This window comes from Onychostruthus taczanowskii, unplaced genomic scaffold (genome assembly GCF_017590055.1).
Source record: "Onychostruthus taczanowskii isolate IOZ18803 unplaced genomic scaffold, ASM1759005v1 scaffold98, whole genome shotgun sequence".
NCBI classification, from domain to species: Eukaryota; Metazoa; Chordata; class Aves; order Passeriformes; family Passeridae; genus Onychostruthus; species Onychostruthus taczanowskii.
The window spans coordinates 2,034,070-2,057,495 of NW_024507879.1; the positions used below are offsets into that span (position 1 = coordinate 2,034,070).

The 23,426-nt window shown below is 48.9% G+C and overlaps 1 protein-coding gene across 1 annotated transcript in view; it reads right to left on the reverse strand.

Annotated features, from left to right (window-relative positions):
• Window positions 1-23,426, reverse strand: part of CDH23 (cadherin related 23) — a 177,989-nt gene that overhangs the window by 100,694 nt on the left and 53,869 nt on the right. The window contains exons 6-7 of the mRNA XM_041427243.1: window positions 5,364-5,558; window positions 1,942-2,070 (exon numbers count right to left, since the gene is read on the reverse strand). Of these exons, the coding sequence (XP_041283177.1) occupies window positions 1,942-2,070; window positions 5,364-5,558 (324 nt within the window). The remainder of the gene's footprint in view (window positions 1-1,941; window positions 2,071-5,363; window positions 5,559-23,426) is intronic.

Here is a 23,426-nt window from a genome sequence, read left to right on the forward strand (position 1 = left end):
GAGCAGCGGCTCCGTGGATTTAGGGCTGGGATGAGATGCCTTGAGCACATTTTGACCTGCTGAGTCACATGTCAGGGTAACATCACCTAAAAATGCAGCACAGCCTCTTGATTTGACCTGCAAGCCTGCTTTTGGAGCTGACCAAGCCCAGACTCCCCACCCAAACTGGTGGTGATCATTTTGATAACCAAGACATTCACTCTACATCCCCAGGCTCCACTCAGGGGGTAGGGCAGAGCTGATGAGAAGACTTACACCGGGAGACAAAAAATGCACATAAATAATGGCTGGACTTGATGAACTTTGAGGCTTTTTCCAACTAAATGACTCTGTTAAACGCCAAAGCATATATCACACCCTTGTTTCAGCAGGGGAATTTCTCCCAGGAAGGCTGGGAATTTGTGTCCAAACCAGAGGGTGACACCACTCAAAGCAGTCCCCAACTCCAGCAATCTTCCTCTTCACCATGCCTCTGGTGGCACCTATCCATCCCAGACACCTCATTGACTTGCACAAGGCCTAGAGAAATTAAAACCTCTAAACCTGGTGGGAATTCCTTGCTCCTTTTCCTGTAGCACGTTACACAGTGGTTATTTGCTGCTTTCCTGACTGCAAAACAGTGAATAATTGTGGTGCATGTTGGTGTATTGACACAAAGGGATCCTTCAGCCTTAATATATATCATTATTTGGAAGACATTTATTTTCCTGGATACCAGATCACTCCATGGAAATGATGCAATCTATGATTTTTTAATACTTATGGCACTTTCATTCCTCTAATTTCATTTAAAGCTTTTTTCCTCCTAGTTAAGTGTGATCTAATTTGTGGGGGTTTATTTCCCTGCAGCTCACTCTGTCCATCCCAGAGATATTCCTTAATATCAGAAAACTTTTACCTTGTGAGTAATTCATGAATAAGCTGGTTTTTTGGCCACTTCTAGGCCAGCAGACAGGTGATGTGCTGTGTCACCACGGGATTTGGGGCAGTACAACTTAGCCCTATTGATCCAGCACTCTCCATGTCCACTTTTGCCCCAAAGTGAATAAAAAGGCAAAAAATGAACCACACTGGAGCTCCTCTCCCTCTGAACAGAGCCACCAGGCATTTGGGATCCAGAGCACAACACAAGTTATGGGGTGCACATGTGCTGTGGGTGCCCACCATGCCATGATTTTATGGCAGGTTTTCCCTTCCACACACAGAAATGTTTCCCTGTGGACAAACTGATGAGATGAACAGCTGTGGATGCTGTGGAGAAGGGCTAGTGCTTGGATTAAAGCCTTTGGTGGGTCTCCAAAATGGTCTGCATTCCCTGGGTAGATTGCAAGGGTTCTTCTGCATTTCAGGGTGTACTTTTAATCCTGACTGGAAAGTGCCAAAAATAAAAGAGACAAATTTCTCATTGAAAGTCCTAGATGAGATTCCCTCTAGAAACAGCTCCCAAAGCCCAAGCTGCCCTTCATGCTCCCTGACATCTGTGGGGGGGAAAAAAAAACTCATCCCTGCTGTATTCAGAGACTGGGAGACATTTTTCCACAAACAGCGAGTTTGCTGACAAACCGAGTTTCAGAAGAACTAAAATGATTGGACCAATTTGGCAAAACCTGGGGGAAAAGACTCAAAGTGCTGAAATGGCTGATGATTCTGGCATTTTCAAAACTGCCTCATTTCAGGAACGTTTAGATTTTTCCTTCAAGTTCTCTATTGGAAATGGCATGCAGATAGACCACGGGGAGGAGACGGGGTGACTGTCTGCTCCCAACAACACAAAGCGTTTGTAGAATTTAAGAAAAAAACCCTCAAGAAAATATTTTATTTGGGGTCCAGGCTTCCTGAGCCCCTGTGCTTAGGCTGCCTGTTTTAAAAAGGGCTGAATATTTTGGATCTGGCTGGAATTGTGCTGTTTCAGAAGGAAACCCCACGAAGCACAGCCCTTACCGGAGGCGAGTTCTCGTAGATGTTCGTACTGTAGGGCAGGTTGATGAAGATGGGGTCCATGTCCTGCACATCTGTGATGATGACTGCCAGGTTGGCCAGAGTAGACAGAGGCTTGTTTTTATCTTGGTCCTTGAAAAAAGAAGGGGCAGGGAGGGGAGAGAATGGGTTTCTATCAGAAAAACAGAGTTATTCAGCAGCATTAAGTCTCATGTGGTTGTAGCTGGGACAGGATTTCTGAATAGTGGAGGTAATCATCTCTTTTTCAAGCTACCTGCTGGAATTATTGTCCACTGCACCTCCCTCTAAGCTGAAATACAATATGCATTTCATTGCAGCATCAGCCCTTTCAAATGAAGCAAACACCAATTTAGTTTTCATCACATTTTGAGTGAAAATGCAGCAACGCTGTTCAACATCTACTTCAAAATGTATATTCCTTCCTAATGCAGACACAGCCTAAGGTACCTCTGCATGGTCAGACTCAGGGGTGCGTGCTAGCAGCCTCTCTACCAACAGTGCTGATGCCTTAACACAGCTGAAGAGGAGGCTCTGGAAGACCTCAGAGCCCCTTCCAGTGCCTAAAGGGGCTCCAAGAGAGCTGGGAAGGGACTTGGGACAAGGGGCATGGAGGGACAGGACAAGGGGAAATGGCTTTAAAGTGAAAGAAGGCAGGGTTAGATCATGCATTAGGAAGAAATTCCTGGCTGTCAGGGTGGTAAGTTCACCCAGAGAAGCTGTGGCCGCCCCTGGATCCCTGGAAGTGTCCAAGACCAGGATGGATGGGGGCTTGGAACACCCTGGGATAGTGGAAGGTGTCCCTGCCCATGGCAGGGGGCTGGACTAAATGGTCTTTAAATGTCCCTTCCCACTTGAACCATTCCATGGTTCCACGATCACCTCCCTTTCACTCCATCATGTGCCAGCAGGACAGAGCCTCGGGCTCTTTTCCAAGCATGACCCTCTTCCAGCAGCCAGTGCCACAGCAGTAGGCACTGCCACCAGCTTCTCCTGCTGCTGCCACTGCTTTTCTTGCTGAAGCCTTGTCCCATGTGTGCTCAAAAGTGACCCCAAAGCCCCCAGCCCTTTGCTAAGGGCAGGAGCAAAGAGAGCACACGGAGGGAAGGGAATCTGTGTCTCCTCAGTGTCTCCTTACCCCCAGTCAGGCACTGTGCTGGAAGGTGACCATCAGAGGTTACTACACACTCCTCCAAAGCAGCTCTGAGCAGAGGCAAAGACTGATTGCCAGAAGATTAATGTTAATTTAAACCCTATTCAACAACTCAGCTTGTACATTATCCTCTTAACCTGCAGGGCTCAGTGTCTGTGGCCTGGGTGGATGCTTATTCTGACTCTGCTGTTAGTGCCATCAGGTACAAGTCCTTTGTTTTTTCAGATAATGTGCCTTCCCCTCCCCTTCACCTCTTAAATTTTGTTTCAGACATCACAGATAGCACTGAAAAAACAAGCATGCTTCCAATATCCTTACTGGACTGTCTCTCCTGCTGTCCTTTCCAGACTCCTTCTGTGCTTGCTGCCTTCATCCCTGGGATGGAACCACTCCTGCTCTGCACCCATGCTCCTCAGCAATCCCTGCAGCCACCCTGAACCCACTATCACCCCATTTCCCACTCTGGAAACGGTTCATCAGGCACACAAAAATCTGCCTTTGCTCTTCCAGCTTCTGCTACGCTCCTGAAACTCTCATTTCTTTCCCGGCACAGCTTTGCCCTGGGGTTTCTCACCACTCTTCTTCTAGGAATTACTAGCACTGACCAAGGCAAGGAGATATCGCCACAGCTGCCACCCAGCCCAGTTCAGAGACAACACTTCAGCCCTTGGATTCCCTAAGCTGGAAATCACTGGATGCCAGGAGTGTATTGAGCAAGTAACAGGTTGCCCAGAAAAGCTTTGGCTGCTTCATCCCTGGAAGTGTTCAAGGCCATGTTGGACAGGGCTTGGAGCAACCTGGGATAGTGGAAGCTGTCCCTACCCATGGCAGGAGGTTGGGATGAACTGGGCTTTACAACCCCTTCCAACCCAAACCATTCTGGGATTCCCTGAAGTACCAGTTACACCCCCATTTTATCTTTGCTGGGATACAGGGCCAGACAGAGCTGGATGGGCCAAGCTGACACTATTTCATCCTTAAGGAAATCAGAATCCCGCAAGAAAGTTACATTTCCATCAGGGACTGTGTCTGGTCCCACATTTTCCAACCTGCTAGATGGTTCACTAACACATCCCAGGAAATTGTGTCAGCGACAGACACTGGCAAGGAAGCAAAAACCAGAGAGGACTTCTTCGCACTGGAGTATTAAAATAAAATGAGGTATGTTTCAAAATAAGAAAACAAACAAAAAAAACAAACAACAAAAACCAAGTTTCTGGAGCAAATTCCACAGCCTGGAACATGCAGGGCTTGGGCTGAAAGGTTGTGATGTTTGCCCTACAGTCAGTGAGTGTCCAGGCCCGCTGCTGTGAAGAGAGAAGCACAGCCGTGTCCTCCTGACATTTGTAGTTCTGCATCAAGGCAATGATCTTGATCAAATCACATGCTTCAAGAGCTCTAGCCAGCTGCCTGGAGGGGGCAGAGAGGGTTTTTCCCCTCTCTCCTGAGCGTGGAGTTGGGCAGATGTATTGTAGGGCTGAATCTCACCTTCCTCTGTTGCGTGCGAGGTGGGGAAGGAGCCGGCATCCAGAGCTCCAGCCTGTGTGCTCCTTGACATTCTCCAGCTCTCTCCAGACTAACACCAGGGACTAAACACCCACCTACATGGGGCATGAATTTACCATTTCCCATCCCAAGGGTCCCCTCCCAGTGTGATGGCATTGACTGTAATTAAGACCCTGGTTTTCTCTGCCCACCAAAATTTTAACTCTTGATGTCTGAACTGAATACAGATGAATCCACTTGTAATAAACCACAGTGTGCAAGGAATGAGTCTGGAGGATACCAAAGATATTTTTCACTCAGAGGGTGGTGAGACACTGGCACAGCTTGCCCAGGGAAGTTGTAGATGTAGCTCCATCCCTGGAAGTGTTCTAGGCTGGCTAGAACTGGGCAACCTGGTCTAGCAGAAGGTGCTCCTGCCCATGGCAGGGGGTTGGAATGGGATGGTCTTTAGGGAGCCTGACCCAAACCACTCTGTGATTCTGTGAATGGTCTGTATGCCCTGTACTGGGTTTCACCACCCAGGAGCTGGTTCCCTTCCTGCAGAAGCCCCTGGCACGTCTGAGATGCTGTTGCAGAGGTGCAGCCGCTCCCCACAATGACTTAAAACCACCCAGAAACTGCACAGCTGCAACACCTTGCTAAGCAGAAAACACTGGACATGCCCAAAAGCAGACCTGCCAGAGCAGGGCAACAAAATAAACCCCAGAAAAAACACCTCCAGGCCTGCAGCTCTCAGAGTAAGACTCACCGTGGCGTTCACCTGGAGCTGGTAGGCCTGAGTGACTTCATAGTCCAGCTCCCGGATCACCGTCACGATGCCACGGCCACTGTCGATGGCAAAGAAGTTGGAAGGGGGCTGGAAGGAATAAAGCACGCTGCCTCCTGCCCCCTGGTCCGGGTCCGTGGCGTTCACAATGAAAATTGGAGTGCCCACGGGGGTGTTCTGGAGATAAGAAATAAATATCAGTAACACTGAGCACTATTTTCACATGACACACACACCAGCAATTCCCTTTTCCCACCAGGAGTGATATCCAGAGACCCAGCAACTTCAGCCCTGTATTTCCAGGACATTTATAAGCTACATAGCTGTATTCTTTATTACAGTATTGCAGGGCCTATAATAGTTGTTACACACTTATAATAATAGTTATACAGCTGTGGTCAAGGTGGCACTCTATCACAAACCCTTATTTTTCCCAGACATCCCAACTTTCCAGAAAAATTGCTCTCTTTGCTGAAACTTGTTTTTTGCCCAAAGGCGCTTTTATTTTTGATGCTGCTTTCCCTCACTGTTTTCACCACAAAGTATTAAATATAGGAGAGCTTTAAAAAATTAAGGGAAAATTTAAAAAAAAAGCATTAAATGCAACACAGAACTTCACATAAAAGTCAGTTGTAGTTTCCACAGCAACTACAACCTGGCCCGATTAACGCAGGCATGAACAGTTCCATCGTCATAAATCTGGAACTAATCTACATGCATAAAATATGCAGCTGAGTGCACAAAATCAGCAATGGCAAATGCAGTTTGGCACTTCTTATTGTTTAACTTCACAGCGGGGAGAACAATTATCCATTTTTGGTGGAACAGCTGCATGTTCCTATGCAAATCTTAAAATGCATATTCTTGTCTCTCCCTAAAGGCACGAGCGCAGACTGCCAGCTAAAAGGCTCTGCTGGGGCTCCAGGTACACATGGATCACGGCACCTTGGGCACATCCCCCTGCCTGTGACACCATCAAAAGGGTTGACAAGGAGCTAAATCTCAAAAGGAGACACAGCAAAGGTCACAAGTGAGACCTGGCAGTGGCTGGTTATGGCCAGCTGGGATAATACGGATTATTCCTGAAAAGCTCTCACCAAGTCTCTGTGTTTTATTGTAACTCCTTTCCTATTGAGTTATTCGCCCTCAGCTTAGAGAGAAGTATCCTGAAATGCTGAGAGGATGGAAAGGAGGCTTGAGGAGAGGCAGAGCTTAGAAGATGGGGCACTGCTTCCAAGAAAATCCTTGGCCAAAGATGCGAAACAAACTGAACTATTTTCAGGGTTTTTTGGGAACCACAGGGCTTGCAGTAAACCAAAGGTTGTCCCAGTCAACACTTCTACTAGAAAATATAGGAAAACAGGGCTCCATACTTGGGAATACTATTTAACCAGCTTAATACTGGGTGACGGCACCAGCAGAGAACCAGAGAATCCAAATTTTCCCAGTTAAGGCTCAGGCCAGCAGAAATTTGCCCCCAAGGCAGGTGTCAGGATTTGGTACAACAGAACAGGTAACACAGAGCACACTCTGCAACTCACACTGATGAATCCAGGCTCAGGACACTCATCCCATGCACATCCCTCATGCTCCTGCCCTTGTATCCAGGCATGTGGCATTGCAGGGAACCAAGCTCAGCTCGGACTCCAGCAAAATTCCACTTCCCTTATGTCAGTGCCACTTCTGCCAAGGTGTGAGAGGTTGCAGCTCCCTCTTAGGTTTTCCATTTCTTTTCTTTTTTTTCCCTTCCTCTAAATCAAGCTGCTCTATAAAGCCTCACAGGGCACGGCCTGAGGATTATTTTTTAAAGCGTCTTCAAGTTTTTTGGTGATCAGCAGTCACAAAAGCATAAAAGATATAGCTGGAAGGGACCTCAGAAGAGAAACGTGTCACCTGTGCTCCACCTAAATAATTCTCATCCTGAAAGCCTTCTAGCAATGGAGACACCACATCCTCCCCAGCCCATCTGCCCTGGAATTTTGCTGCCCTTTGCTTTACAGCTGCTGGTTTTCTGGAAGCTTAACCCAGCCCTGCCCTGCTGCCGTGTAAACCCTTGACTTTGTGCCACACACTCAGCACCTTAATCCTGGCTTGGGCCTTTAAACTGCTCAGGAAGCAGGGTTTTGTCATCTGGGGGGGTGTGCTGGGTAAGAAGCCCTTCATGGGTGGCTGTGGTGGGTGTTTGCTTTCCAAGCACTCCTAAAATACCTTTTCAGACAAGACCAGAGCATCTCCCCAGCCTCTCTTTTGGGCTACCTGCCTCCCCCAAGCCACCACCACCAGGAGCAGCTCCAGAGCATCCCACAGCCCTCCTATTGCTGCTGCCAGGGCACTGCTTCCACCACCTCACTCCAACAACTCAGCTTCCTTCCCAGAGCCACCAACGGGGGTACCAATGTCACACAACACACAGCACCACAAATTAACCATTTACAGGGAGAGGCACAGCAAGAGCACTTTCAGCGTTGCACTGAAAGGTCTGGGCTATATTGCCCCGGGAATAATAATATTCATAAGGATAAAGCTGGCCTTGATGAATATGTTTCCTCTCCTTTTTAAGTGCCCCTAGCCACTGCTTTTAACATGCAAATCCTCTCTGGTCACCCGTGATTACGGGGCTGCTCTCGGCTGGCTGTGAGAGAGGAGAGCTTGACTTCCCCCGCATTGTACTCCATACAATAGCCCCAAAGCAGGCTTTGAAGGGAGTTCATCTCCCTGTCCTTCCAAAGGAGAAGCTGCCTGGAGGGGACACGGAGGTCACCGGCTTTGGTGCTGTCAGCTCCAGGCTCTGCAGACACCAGCAGGTGACTTCCATGGCTTTATCCTTGCTTTACAGCTTCTCTCACCAGCTCCCTTCCTTGGCCAGGATAGCAGGAGCCATACAAGCAGGGAATCAGTTCTGGACAAAGATCTGGCCCTGGGAATCAGTCATGGACATCAACACCAAAGCATCTGAGGGGCTGAGAGGGACCCCAGGGACGGGTCAAGATCGTGGGCGCAGGAGCAAAGCACAGCCCCAGTGAATTTAGGAGGAGAGCAGAAGGGCTTCCAGGCAATAGGAGGAGTGTTACAGGAAACAGAGCAGCACGGATGCAGAGAGGGAAATCACGGATTCTGCCCAAAATGCACAGGTCAATGAGAATATTTCACTACCAAACACATGCCCTTATTCCCAACAGGGCACAGGGGAGAGAATGCAGACCCATAAGGAGTGCTCTGAGTATCTTTTTTCCCACAGCTCAAGTTCAAGAAAAAAAAAAATACCCCAAATCAGCAAAACCAGCTGTCCCATGTCAACAGCCCTGCAGGGAAAAAGGTCTCGTCAATGCTCATGCCCAGGCAGGCAGTCAGGACTCAGAGGAATTTCAGGCCATCTGCCTTAAAAGGCATAAAAGTATGTCTTTAAAATCCTCTTGCCATTTCTGGGTCAAACAAGCTCGAGATATTCCTCAGCAGGAAGCTGGCATCTTTATTTCTCAGAAGCTGTGGCCCATCATCTAAACAATGAAGCAAAACATCTGGATAAACAGAAGAGCCTGGGGCTTATGTTTGATGGTAAATACCGAGCAGAGGACACAAGCCAGGGAGATGCCTTTGGAAAGCCCCGTGCTGGACCATGTTTCTGCTTTTTCAGCATTTACAGGTCCATTTATGGGACTGTTCTGCATATCCTTAATGGTTTTTCTTCATTAACAAAGACTAATTGTGGTTATGCTTATCTCACCAACAGGCAAGAATAACAAAATCTATCAATTTTTTTTGTCCAGGCAGACAACAGCCTACAGGTGCTCGTGGCAAACAGGTGAGCTTTCTACACGAGTCGCCAAATTCTGTCATTTTTTAAAGCTTTCAGCTCTCTGCAGCAGCCTGCAATGGAAGCTTCATTCACTACAGAAAAAAGAACTGGTGACAAAACTGTGTCATGTCATTAAATCTTTGTTACGATGCCAGCAGATGTGAGATTAAAAATAAACATGCAGACAGATGCAGCCTGTTGGGGGGAGGAGGAGGGCAAACGGGAGTGGGACCTGCTCCCGACCTGTCTCCAGCACCCCCTCCTTCACCTGGCAGCTCAGCAGGAGCAGCTCCAGCACCCAGATCCCCCCAGAGCAGCTCCAGGAATTAAAGGGCTCTGGGGTACTACGTGGTGATGCCCTTTGTGCCTTCCTTATTTTGCAATGAATGAGTAAGAAAAGTTCAAACTGTTAAAAAAAAAAAATATTGGAAGAAGTTTGGGGGGTCCAAAAAGAAATACTGAACAGTAATGCAAGAGACCCTAACTCTTAATCATAAGGAGACTGCTCTGTTCCAGTGGATCCCCAGCAGCAAGGACAGGTTTGTGTTAAAATAAGGAATGAACAACCCTAAAATCCCTGTTCAAACATGGAAGGATGGTGCTGCACACGGGGGAGGCAGAGGAGAGACCAAAGCCTTGCCTCTCTCTGAGCAGTGCAGAGGTGTGAGATCACAAATAATCACAGGATCACAGAATGAGTCTGACCCCACTGTTCTGCTCCCACCTTCCTGCTCTAGCAGGGACATCCCAGAACACATGGCACAGGATTGTGTCCAGAGGACTCTGGGGTTTCCCCAGAGAGGGACACTCCACACCCTCTCTGGACAATCTGTTCCAGTGCTCGGTGACTGCCCAGTGCAGTTCTTCCTTGTGGATCTTCCTGTGCTTCCATTTTTGCCCGTTCCCTCTTGTCCCATTGCTGGGCCCCTCAGCTCCATCCTCCTGACATCCTCCCAGGAAGTTGTGCTTCCATCCCAAAGCTGTCATGGGATGGCCCAAGCACAGCCCAGCACAACAAACAGCTGCCCTGGGCTGTCACCTCCCGTGTGACCTCAGCATGAGTTACCAGACACAGATGTGCCCTGGTAACCCCGACAGCTGGGACACCACAGCCTTATGCAACATTCTCTGCAAAAGGGCAATTGAGGCTGAAGAAGAGGTTACCAAAAAGGGACTTTTAAAAATATTTACACCTCACTCTCTGGCCACACTGGTAGTCTTTAATATCTTATTATGAGCCTTATTATAATAGGCATTATATTATTACCCATATTATAACATGCATTAGTAATAAAATTTTGGGTGGGTGCTGCTCCACCACAATGTACCAATACAAGGGAGATGACAATCCAGAGGAGATGCCCTCTCTAGGGTCACAATGTGAGCAACCTGGGATAGTGGAGAGTGTCCCATAGCAGGGGGCTGGAATTAGGTGGCCTTTAAGGTCCCTTCCAACCCAAACCATTCCATGGTATGTCCAACCAGGCAGGTTATATGGCCACAGCTGAGCATGAAGGACACCTGAAAAAAGTCAGAGCACCACCTCCTCTTGTCTGCCACAAACGGTTCCTCTCATGTTGTGCCAGGGGAGGTTTAGATTGAACAGCAGGAAAGTTTTTTCCAAGGAAAGGTGGTGTGGGTTGACACTGGCCAAACACCAGGCACCCACAAAAGCCACTCTCTCACCCTTCTCTGCTACAGCCGGGCAGAGGAGAGAAAAATTCAAACAAAGGGTTCGTGAGTTAAGCACTGGGAGAAAACACTCCAAGGGCAAAATGGGCTCAACTTAGAAGTAGAAAGTGAGTTTATTACAACCAAAATCAGAGGAGGATAATGAGAAGTAAAGTCCTTAGAAAACACCTTTTCTTTCCCCAGCCCCTCCCTCCCTCCCACTGACAGCACAGGGGGCCAGGGTAAGGGGTTTGGGCCCTTCTTCTTCCACTGCTCAGGGAGAGGAGTCCCTGTGAGGCTGTGGGGTCCCTCCCATGGGACACAGTTCTCCGTGAACTTCTCCAGTGTGGATCCACTCTCACGAGCAGCAGTCTTCCCAAAACTGCTGCAACCTGAGTCCCTCCCATGGGCACACACCATCCCAAAACTGCTGTGCAGTCCTCCAAGGACAGGCTGCTCCAGCCTGGAAGCAGGGCCCTTCTCTCCACTGGATCTCCCACTGGATCACAGCCTCCTCCAGGGATCCAGTGCTCCGGCATGGGCACCTCCCCCAGGGGCTGAGGGTGGATCTTTGCATCCCCTGTGGATCCCCATGGGCTGTGAGTGGATCTCTGCATCCCCTGTGGATCCCCATGGGCTGCAGGGACACAGCTGGTTCACCATGGGCTCACCACATGCTGCAGAGGAATCTGCTCCAGTGCCTGGAGCACCTTCTCCCCCTCCTTCTCCACTGACCTCGTTGTCTCCATGTTGTTTCCCTCACAGGTTCTCCCCTCCTCCTCTTCTCTGGCTGGAATTAACAGCGCACCCCAAACTTTATTTTGATTTCTTCTTAAATCTGTTATCACAGAGGGGTTACCATCATCTCTAAGTGGCCCAGCCTTGGCCAGCAGCATTTCCATCTTCAGAGCCATCAGGGATTGGCTCTGCTGGACATGGTGGAAGCTTCCAGCAGCTTCTCACAGAAGCCACCTCCATGGCCCCCTTCTACCAAAAACCAGGACCTGCAAACCCAACACAAAAGGTTTTCCAGCACTGGCGCAGGCTGCCCAAGGAAGTGGAGTCATTGCCTCTGGAGGGATTTAAAAGATGTGTGGCTGTGGCACTTGGGGACATGGCTGTGTGACCTGGCAGTGCTGGGTTAGTGCTCCAAGCTGATGATCTTAGAGGTCCTTTCCAACCCAAGTGATTCATGTGAAAAGGCTCCCCTTTCCCACAGGACTAACAAAAAAAAAGAAAAAAAGCTTCCATCCTCTTTCCTGAGGCCCACGGCACCTGCTCCCACAGCATTAAGTCCCTCTGGCTGTCAGAGCACTCACCCTGCTCAGATTTGCACAGTGCCTTGGAGAGTTTCCCACCACAGCAAAACCATTTCACGGGCCACAGGCCATCAGCACCCCAGACGTGCTTTGATCCATCAGTCTTGTCCAACTGGCCTAACATCAGGAGCCCCGTGGGCAAAGGGCTGAGAGGGGGAATATGGAGAGCTGACTTTTTTACAGCAGGGTCAGAGTGGGAGAGACGCAAAGGTGGGAGATGAAGCAGAGGAGATCTGGGAATTCAGTCTCCAGATACTCTCTTCAATGCATTCACTTTCCATATACCCAGAGCGAGCAGCTGCGTGGCTCTGAGCTGCTGGTTGGGGTTAAACCACAACAACCTTCTGACAAGAAGACTGGACACCAGAAATGTCTATTTTGGTGTATTTGAGGCTCACCCCTCTACACCAGCCCTCTCCAATGGCTGGCCGTGTAGAGGACCTCCATCTGACCTCCCAGGGCAAAGTCACCCGGCAGAGGCTGGTGGGGATGATTAGGATGCCGATGCATGCTGTAGCCGTGCAAATAAATGTGGAGAAACGGCAGGCAATCTGGCCGAGCAGCTGTCGGAAGGTCGGTGAGATGAGGCGACACAAACGGGCCGGGGGGCACACACGGGGCTCGAGCAGCAGGCAGCTCCGATCTCCTCCCTGGCACAGCCTCGCCAGCCCCATCCCTGCTCCCCCTGCCCCCGCAGCAAGGCGGGAGCTGACCGCTCCCATCAGAGATGCTTCGCTGCTCCGCGCTCCTCTTACAGCTCAGGTCAACCTATTACTCTTAAATAATTCCCTGCTGCCGCTCCTGGCGGCTCTTTTCCCTCTCTCTCCCTGTCTCTGCACCGCGCAGTGGGGCGGATGAAAGGAGCTTTGCGCTCTGCTAAAAGGCGGCTCGCACATCCCTGCGCTCCGGGCAAAGGCGCTCCCGCCGATCCCGGATCACTGCAGGGAGAAGGAAGGCTCGGTGCCTCTTGCTGAAGGCACTGGTGCTGTGCCACAGAGCTGACATGGATTCCAAGTATGCTCCTGATACACCTGGGACCCTGCTTGTCTCATCCTGGGCTGATTTAAGTCACCTATTCCTTCTCAGGTGTCGTTTGCTGCAGGAAATAACCGCAGAAGCAGAGCCACAGCGAGGGCCAGCCCCTCTTCCAGCCCCTGCCGAAAGGAAAAAGCCAGCCCCGTGGTTTGGGTTCTGTCCCCATTCTCCATCCCGGGTTGCCAGACTGGGTCCCTCGCTCGCGTGCCAGCTCAGAACGCTCACACGGATGTGAGCAGACTTCCAATTCCTGTGTTCTTAATTGCACTTTTAATTACATTTATTAATTGCATTACTGCTCATCCGAGCCAGGCAATTTCCAATTTCTAAGTTTGATTTTAAAACCTGATAATTTCCCTTTTCACAATTTTTATTTTTTTGGTGGAAATCCACCCCACCTTTCAATCAGCTCTCATTAATATGTACCTCTTGTTGCTATCTCTATTAAGTGACCTCCCTCATTATCGGGTGACACTGGCAAACAGCCACCGCAGAGCTATAATTCAATTGAGGGGCTTTTGAAAACACCATAAACACAGCTGGAATGGATGCTTTATAGGAGCTGGAAAGGAATTAGCTGCTGGATAACCACACTCGGAGCTGAGAGCGCTCGTTCACGGCAGCCACGGCCCGACCCAACATACGAGGAAGGGACACCACAACCACGCAGCCCACGGGGGAGCTCGCCGTGCTGGCAGGACAATGGCACTCAGCAGGCAGAGGACAAACAGCCACAAGGAGCAGAAGATGCTCTGGTATCCCGTGGGACAAACCTGCTTGCTTTTTCCAGCTCAGAGATCCCCCGTTGCCCACCAAATGTAACCCTGCCCTTGCCAACGTGGCGGCCGATCCATGGCACAGCACCCCCAAGAGCTGGGGGCTCCTGGTGGCACCAGTCACTTCTGCAGCACAGAGGGGAGAGGCCAGGAGAGGAATCATGGAATCCTAAAATGGTTTGGGGGTTGGGTAGAGAAGGACCTTAAAGATCACCCAGTTCCAACTCACAAAAGCCAGCAGCTTCCCACTGCTCTGGGCGGGGGGCGGCAGAAGAAGAGGGTGGTGATGCAATCACCGCTTCACCAACTCAGCATCCACAGCCAAATTTCATCACAAAAGCCACATTTCTCTCCCATGCTGCATCTCCAGCCTTCAAGGAGCAGGCAGGGCCAGAGCAAGGGCTGGGAGGCAGTCTGTGCTTCCCTCCTTGGCTGCTGGTAGGTCAGTCCCAGTTTTTGAGACAGCAGATGGGAAGCCAAGATGGTCTAACAAGACATTTGAAAGTCAGACACAAGCGCCAAGAATGCAAAAACCTGTCAGTCAGAGAGCCCCCGGCTTCAGCAGCATTACATTTCTCCTGCTGGTGTGATTTTCCTGCTGGAAAAGGGCGTTTGGAGCAATCTCCAAACTCTCTGCAAGGGCATCCATGGCAGATGGCCCGGCACCCCTTTGGCTCTCATCTTCCTGGAGATGGTGGGCATGGAGCAGGTGGATCCAGGTGGCTACAGTCAAGGTCTGCACTCCTGCAGTGACTGCTTTTGGTTAGGGAAGCAAAGTCAGGGAGATTACAGAATCCAGGAGGATTTTCCACTGTCCCTCTCCTCAACATCAAAATCCAGGAGCAAAGTCAAACCATCAGAATGATTTCCCACTGCCAGCCAGCATTCAGTGTGGGGTGAGACAAGAAATCAGTTTTCCAGTTCCTGCTTGAGGGCTATGCCATAAACCCAACAGATCCTCCTGTTTTTTTAATATCCTTTTTTTTTTTTTTTCTTTGCAGTTGCCACTAACTTTCACTTTCTGGCACCCCATGGCAGCCCACTGGGTGATGCTTGGGATGGCAAATGACATCCATTAAGGCAGAGCGTTCACACAATGCATTACAAATGAAACCCTAATGACAGGGCACCAGCAGCACCGCTCCCACTTGATATTAATTGGGTGCCACTTCCTTTTAATGGTACATTAATTAATGCGGGATATCAACGGAAGTCCACGACACCCCCATTAATACAAATGAATTCATTATCATCGGTGTTACTATGAGAAATGACAAATAAATCTGTAACAGTGGGACACTTCAAATAATAGCCACGAGTCATTAGGTATTGTCTTCGTTTATACAACAGACTGTAAATATATACATGAAATCTACGGATGCTTATCTAGCCACATGTCCCTCTCCGTGCCTCCTCCCTGGCTCTCAAGCTGTCCTGAGCCACCTTGGAGGGCCACCAAGCTGGCCAAGAAGAACTGGGACTTGCTTTGTCACTTCACTGCCTTCTTGCTACCTCTTCTTATCCCAGCACTTCTTACTATCCCCTTCTCTTGAATCTTCAAAAGACCTCTGATCTTGCACGTGTAATCCTGGAAAGAGGATCACCTTTCCTTGCTCTGTCTCTTGCATTCCCATTTTAGCCAGGCCTGCTTTTCTACCTTATTTATTTATTTTACTGCTTACTTATCTGCTGTTCTGGCAGAGAAGCTAAAAGCACCTTTCCCAGCACAGAGCAGCCCACTCCTGACCATGGGAGGAGCGAGTAATGTGTCCTCAGAAAACAAAGGAAAAAACCCCACAACCCCCTTGAAATCGGGGATTTGTAAGTCCCAAAGATCCATCAAAAAGAAACTCTGCAGCAGCCTGAGAGCAGGTACCCACCCTCAACACCAGTGAACACAAAATCCATACAGCTGTGTTGATTGAAAACAATTCTTCCTTGTCTTCCCGTGGATGGCTTCATTACCAGAGGAGGGATCGATACGGGTTCAGCTGGGGTCACGCTGAGGCAGCAAACTCCAGCAGCAAGAGCTCCTGCCAAAGCCATGGCACAGGCACCACTCTCCCCTGGGAGGTAACACCCCGATTCCCTGTGTCCCACTGCCCCTGTGCTGCTCAGAGACAGGCCTTTTAAAATACAATATATGGAGTCTGAGTCGGCCTTGAACCACAGGAAAAGCCAGGCAGGAGCTAGGCCCAGCAAATCAGACACTTAATAAAGACAGGAAAGCCAGCAATCCTAAGGAGGGCTTTTTCCCAAATGGGGGGAAAAAACCCATGATTCTCATCTTTAAACTGAAAGAGGTGAGATTTAGGTTAGATGTGAGAAAGAGATTTCTTTACTCAGAGGGTGGGCAGGCCCTGGCACAGGGTGCCCAGAGCAGCTGTGGCTGCCCCTGGATCCCTGGCAGTGCCCAAGGCCAGGCTGGATGGGATTGGAGCACCCTGGGATAGTGGAAGGTGTCCCTACCCATGGCAGGAGGCTGGAATTAGATGAGCTTTAACCCAACCCAAACCATGTGAAGATTCCTGTTGTTCTTGGGTGTCTTGCGTTGCGCTCGGGGATGAGACATTTAGGAAATAAGAAAGAAAAGGGAGAAGTTATTTTTAACATGATGTATCTAAGCCACGTCCAACCTGATTTATTTTGTGGCTCTGTTCCATAAGCTGTGCTTTTGATAAGTGTCATTAGAAATGGTGTGTTTGTGCTGTGATTTAACCCCTGAGGGGAGCAGCCCTGGGCCTGTCCCTCGCTGAGCAGGGCCCTACCCTCTGCACCTCACGCCGTCTCCACTGCCTGGCACCTTGAGAGGTCTCCTCACCTCCTGCTCAGGCTGTTTCTCAGGGATTTAGAGGCACAGGGAAGAATTTCTTCCTAATATCTAACCCAAACCTGCTCTCTGTCAGTGTGAAGCCAGTCCTCAATATGAACTTGATAACTCCCTCTGAAAACCTGACCTCTCCTTCCAACTCCCCCCTAATAATGATTTGGGGAAGGATGGCAGCAAAAACTTCTAGAAACCATTTTTTTCTGCAATTGCATGCATCTGCCTGAAGTCTCATAACCTCTGTGTTGAGGCAAACAATCTTTCCCTCTAATTTCTCCTCGTGTTGCCAAAGGAACCAGCCTTTACAATCCAGCCCAAAGAATTGGCCAAGCACACTGGGAAGTCACATCAGAGGAAGGGTCAAAGCAATCAACTGGTGACACCAGTTATGTCAAGTAGATTTTAAAAATACCTTAAGTGGTTTTTAAAAGACCTGGTGTTTTATGACAATAGCGCTCGGCTGGTGTGTTGGGGTTTGTTTTAACTGGGAACATCACAAGATCCAAGGCAATGGGGCCCTAAAAGCTCACCACAACATCTCCTGCAGGGATAATACAGCAGAAAAAGGCTTAGAAAGCACATTCCAGCATGGGACACCTGTGTTAAAGAGCAAGAACAAGGTGGGAAAGGAGAAGGAGAGAGAAAACAAACGAGAAAGAAAAAAACTGCACCTCTGTCCTTTTCTAGAAACAGAGATGTGACTCCATCCTTCCCTCCTCCAGTTCACCACATCTTGCAAGCAGCAGAGGAGATCCCAGCCCTGCCAGCACCCTTGCCAGGTCTAAGGAATTAACATGGCATTACCTGAGTGGGGGGAAAAACCCCAAACCCAGACAGACCCAAAGCCACATAACCCTGGCAAAATCTTCCTTGCTGAAACCATTCCCTTTGAGGCACTGTCTTCAGTCCCAGCCTTTTCCTGAGTGCTGACACCCCCCACCACGATCAGACCAAGCCTTGTCACCTGTGGTGTGGCTGAGGAGCAGGAGAGAGTCAGGATCATTTGCCAGGGCAGGGAAAAGCTAACCCTGCATGCCCCACTCCCAGCCCTCCTGCCAGGATCCTGCTCCCCTTCCCGTGCTGATTGGAGCAGCTCATCCTTCTGCTGATTGCAGCTGATGGTCCTGCCTGGGTTTTGCCCTTCCAGACCAGACCCTCAATTATCAAGGGTCTGGTTTTTATAAAAGGTTTGGGTTTTTAACTGGGTTTTTTGTTTGATTTTTTTTTTTCCTCTCCCAGTTCATCTAGCGAGTTCATTTTTGCTTGAGCTCTTTCCTGCCCTGTCTGGATGTGCTGATGGATTTTGGGGCTTGCCAGAATCCAGAAAAACCAGGCTCTCTGGGTAGTATTAACTTCTAACCCCTGTGTAAAAATAGCTGCAATAAAGCAGAGTGAATAATATAAGCTTCACCTAATGTAACTTTGATTAAAAAGTGCTGCCCTCTTCATCACTCCTGGGTGGTAACTCCAGAGAAATGTCCTTCCTGAGGGATGGAAAGCCAGAAAGGTCTGGGGAGAGAACAGCCAGTACCACCCAGGCACATTCCAGGGCTGCTGCTGAGCAGGTGCTTTTCCTCTGAGTTCGGTGGAGGCACCAAACTCAGAGGAAAAGCCAACAAAACAGGGTAAAAAAGGCAGATTCCTGCCCATCTGTGTAGCAAGGCAGCCCAGATTGGTATTCCACAGTCTGTGTTAGCCCGTGGAAATCGCTGTGCTGTCATTTTCACGCAGCAATTACCTGCTCCTGACTCCTTTCATCCCCAGTCCCTTCCCAGAGATCTGAACTCTGTGTTGACAAACCACCGTGGAAGAAAGATGGGGTCAGGGTGTGGGAAGAAGGCTCACACACCAAAAACTCTGGGGAGGGTTTCCCTGTGGTGTGATTGACTCAAAGGTGCTCAGCTGGTTTTTGGGGGCTTTGACCCTTCCATCTTAAGTCCAGCTGCAGGACCAAACCACTGAGGACCCTGGCACAAAACCTGATCCCTTCCCTTCCCTCGGATGCAAAATCTCCCAGGTATTTAATTATTCTCCCCTTCACTCCTGGTGCTGGCAGACTGTGTCAGGAGCTGTTTTGTTCCAGCGTGCAGGAGGAGGCAGGAAAGGTTTTAATTTCACGCCATGCACCAGGCGCTGCAATTTTGGACACTGGTTGTTATCTGACTTCTGGCCCTATCTCTGGGCCCGGCGCTCCTCAGGCTGCCGTGGCCAGTTGGCTTTTTAATTTATTCTCTGCTAGAATGGGGATTCTGTTCAAGTGAGAGCCCTCACTGCCCAGGCATGCTGCTTTAATAACAAAATGCCTTCGAGTTTAGAGGCGCGACTCGGTGCCAAGCTCGGTGCCACTCCTGGGGGGCTGCAGCTCCTGTGCCACAGCAGGCAGGGCTGGAGGAAACCCCACTGCTGCAAATCATCCTGTCCTTCAACCTCTCTCTGTTCACCCAGGAAGAAAAAAAAAATCACCTAAAATGGGTTTGAAACGAATTCCCAAATCTGCCCCTCCTCCGATGGGCGAACCATAACTCCAAATCAAAGGATGACCTTCTGGAGAGTGAGAGGAAGCCCAGGATGGTTTGGGTTGGAAAGGACCTTAAAGACCACCTCATTCCAAGCCCCTGCCATGGGCACGGCCACTTCCGCTATCTCAGGCTGCTCCAAGCCCCTTTGGACGCTTCCAGCAATCCAGGAGCAGCCACAGCTTCTCTGGGCACCCTCACAGGGAATAATTTTTTCCCAATATCCCATCTCATCTAGCCCTGCCCTATGGCAGCATAAAGCCATTGCTCCTTGCCCCTGTCAAAAGCCCCTCCAGGTACTGGAAGGAGCCCATTTCCCAGCAGAGGATTGAGGATGACTGGGAAAACAGCTGCCCTGGTCTCCCCAGGCTAATCCTTTACCCAGAAGCCAATTGAAGAATTTCCTACGTTTTTGGCATAAGCAAAAAAGCAAGGCATGAAGTCACATTTGCAGGTTGGGAAGCCATGGCATCCCTCTTGTGTTGGATGTCCAAAAAACACCCCCAAAAACCAGCTGAGCACCTTTGAGTCAATCACACCACAGGGAAACCCTCCCCAGAGTTTTTGGTGTGTGAGCCTTCTTCCCACACCCTGACCCCATCTTTCTTCCAGGGTGGTTTGTCAATACAGAGTTTAGATCTCAGGAAAGGACTGGGGATGAAAGGGAATCAGGAGCAGGTAATTGCTGCGTGAAAATGACAGCACAGCGATTTCCACGGGCTAACACAGACTGTGGAATACCAAGAGGCAGCCAACAGAGGAGAATCAATACCTCCCAAGAGGTGGGATTATTAGGGAGAGAAAGGTGCTTGAAAGATCCATAAGTGCCTGATGAGTGACTATTTCCAAACCACTGCTGGCTGAATGAGAATTGCCTTCAGAAGGATGCCAGGGTGTGCCTTCAGCCTGGGGATGCTCGGGCAGGGATGGGGAAGTCTGGCAGCAAAACATGGCTGTGCCATCATCCCCCAGCTTCCTGAGGCCCTTCTCTTGCAAAAGGGAGCTCTCCTCTTCCCCTGGTGCCCCCTGGAAGGTGCCAGGTAACGTCCTGACAAGGATTTTAGGGAAAGCAGGCTCTGGCATTTTGGCCTCTGCAAAATGTATCTTCCTACAATGCATCTTGCACAGTTCTATTTTTCCAAAGTATCTGGTCTTATTTAAAAGATCATCATTTGAAACTTGTTTCTAGTTCTATTTCTCTCTCAACAATGTCTGTCTTATTCTATAACATTCCTAAGTCAACATTTCTTATCTCAAGGTTTACATACAAATACATACTATGTGAACCTTCTATCAAGCTTTAGTAATTTTCTACAAATTCATTTCCCACAGCATTTCCTTCAGAAAGGCAGCAAAAAGAGGCTGCAGGAAAAAACGTGGGGTTGCAATTCTTCTTACCCAAAGCACCTCTACCGCCATTAACGAACCACATCTGTCGGTTCCCTGCTGCTGTATTCCACCAGCACTTTTTAAACTCCAATTTCCATGCTTTGCTCAACCCCTCCACACTGCAGCCATGCACGAGGCCCATCCTACAGAACCATCAACATCCCCCCCAAAATGATGGGTGTATCTGTTTTACACCTCTCCGTAAAGCCATGGTGTTGGGAGGGATGAAAGTTTGACAAGAAAGTTTCACAGATATGTGTGCTTGGCAGAAAGCTCTTAGAACCTGAGAATGAAATACAGATGGAAGCAAGTTTTGATATAGAAGAATAATAGATGTGTAAAATGAGGATTGCTGAGCCAGTCTTAGTGGACAACTAAGAAAGCAAAGATTAAGGCAATTTGGAAGGAGGTCTTATGACTAGAGCAAAGGATATGTTGACCACAAACAAAAAGATGTTTTTACCAAAAAGAAATAGGTCTTAGAAAAAACAGAAAGATACCATAGGCAAACAAATAGAAAAAAGGTCTAAGAATTTTCCACTGCAAGAAAACTGAAAAACAGCTTTAAGCTTAAACTGCAGCACAATAACTGATGTGATTGGATAGTGTTAACCATAATATGGCAATGATAGTCATGGTAGGCTATAGGTAGCAGCAAAGGTATAGATTGGTTCTTATGTATTAAGATGCTCAGCAAAGAAAAGTATATAATGCAATGTAACCAAAACTAAAGGGTCTTCAGGCTTGTCTGCAGCTAGAGCTGACAGCTGGAGCTGTGGCTCTGTCACCCAGGACCCATGGCTGCTGTAACATCTTGGATCCAATAAACTGCTTTTTGAAGAGCTTCCTGGAGTCTGGCATCTCTCATCTCAGGTTCTTAGTCCATGAGAAGCCACCAGGATCTCCTCCAGGCCTCCCAAGTGACAATGACTTCAGTTCTCAGCCCCAGGAGAGCTGGTTGCCCACAGCAGCCACCCTGCTCCCCAGGGACAGCAGAGCAGCCAAGACAACAACACAGGACAACAACATCGCTTTGCTTCTCCCTGACACGTCAAGCGTGCACCTGCCAAACCATCCTTAGGCTCAGCCTCTTGGAAAAAACAAATCCAGGCACCTCCAGATGAAGATTTGCCCTCTGGACACAAACAGGGAGCTCATTTTAAACAAGGATGCCTCTGGGCATTCCAGCTTTCCTCAAATTTCACACACCCAGCAGCTCTCTCTGCCAAGAGCAGGCTGTTGAAAACACAGCTTGGAAGCTGCTTTTGGTGGCTTGGGGGAAATTTATGTTCAGCTTAGTGCTAAGCATGTTTAAATACAAAAGTTCCTCCTGTATGAGAGCAGCCAGGAGGCCAGGGAGTCTCATTTTCCCAGGGGAGAACCAATTGCTCACAACATATCTGGCTAGGGAAAAGGAGTGAAAAGCAGAGAAGCTCTCTCCTCTCTGACCCCCATGCAGTTCCAGCCTGTGCACAGTTATTTATTTATTTAACCCCTTTTTTTTTTCCCTAAGGTGAAAACATAAACAGGATTTTCTTTTAGGAGGAGAGAGAAGCACAAGGAAGGAAGGAGTGAGGAGGAACCTTAAAGAGCAATTTTTGAAATGTCAGCAGGCAAGAGTTTGCCCAAGGACAGCTCAGATGTACCATTTATTTTTCAAAGGAAGTTAAAAAGGTACTACATGCCTCAGTTTGCAGCAGGAAAAGAGCAAGACATGCTCTCCAAAACCTTCATCCAGCAGAATTTCTTCTATTGATTTTTATTTTCTATTCAGTGTAAGAAGAATGAAAACCTTTTTTGTTTAATTGGAGGAGTTATTTGCTAGCACTTGGCTCGGGCCAGGGAAGGAGGGTCAAAAACTCAGGATTTTTTGATCCAGCAGAGCCACAGGAAGCCCTTGGAGCTGTTCTGGGATCTGGAAGGATGGGGAAGCCCAGAGATAGGAGCAGAGGACAGCAAGAGCTGAGAAATGTAGGCAGCAGGGTTAAGCTCCTTCCTCTCTGCTCCTGTCACCTCACAGAGCTTTTTGCACTATTAAATCTCACCTCCTCCAACATCCCACCCCTGTCTGTGATGGGAAGGTGTGTGTTGGGCCCACACACCTTTGTTGTGATTCTGAAAGCAAAAAAATCAACAAAAGGAGTCCTCTAATTGAGAAACCAATTAATGAGACCTGTAAGGAAGTTCAACAGCCCCAATAAACCACCAGATAAGAGCTGTTACAAAAATCCTATCCCTCCCCCAATGCCTGATCAGAAGCACTGAATAAACATCCAGCAGCAACAAATGTGGGATATTTTGGGCATTGCCAAGCCCATCACTCACCTACATCCCCAGGTGCCACATCCACACAGCCAGTGAACCCCTCCTGCCATCGTGACTCCAGCACTGCCCTGGGCAGCCTATTCCAGAACCTGACAACCTTCTCAGTGGAGATTTTTTTCCTAATATCCAATCTAGATGCCCACTGGAGCAAAACACTGAAGTCAAAGAAAAATTCACCTGGCTGAGGATAACCCAGAAGTGAGTGCTAAGGCAGCAGCCCAAAGTGCACAGCCAGCTATAAATAAAAGCTAAAAAAGAGCACTTTCGGTATCTGGATGTAGTTCTTGCTCCCAACACATTCCCTGTACTCGGTTCAAGACTTAACCAGGAAATTTAAACAAAAGCACCTTGTCAAGGCTGTGATAAGGAGGAGGATTTTCTTGGGGGGGGG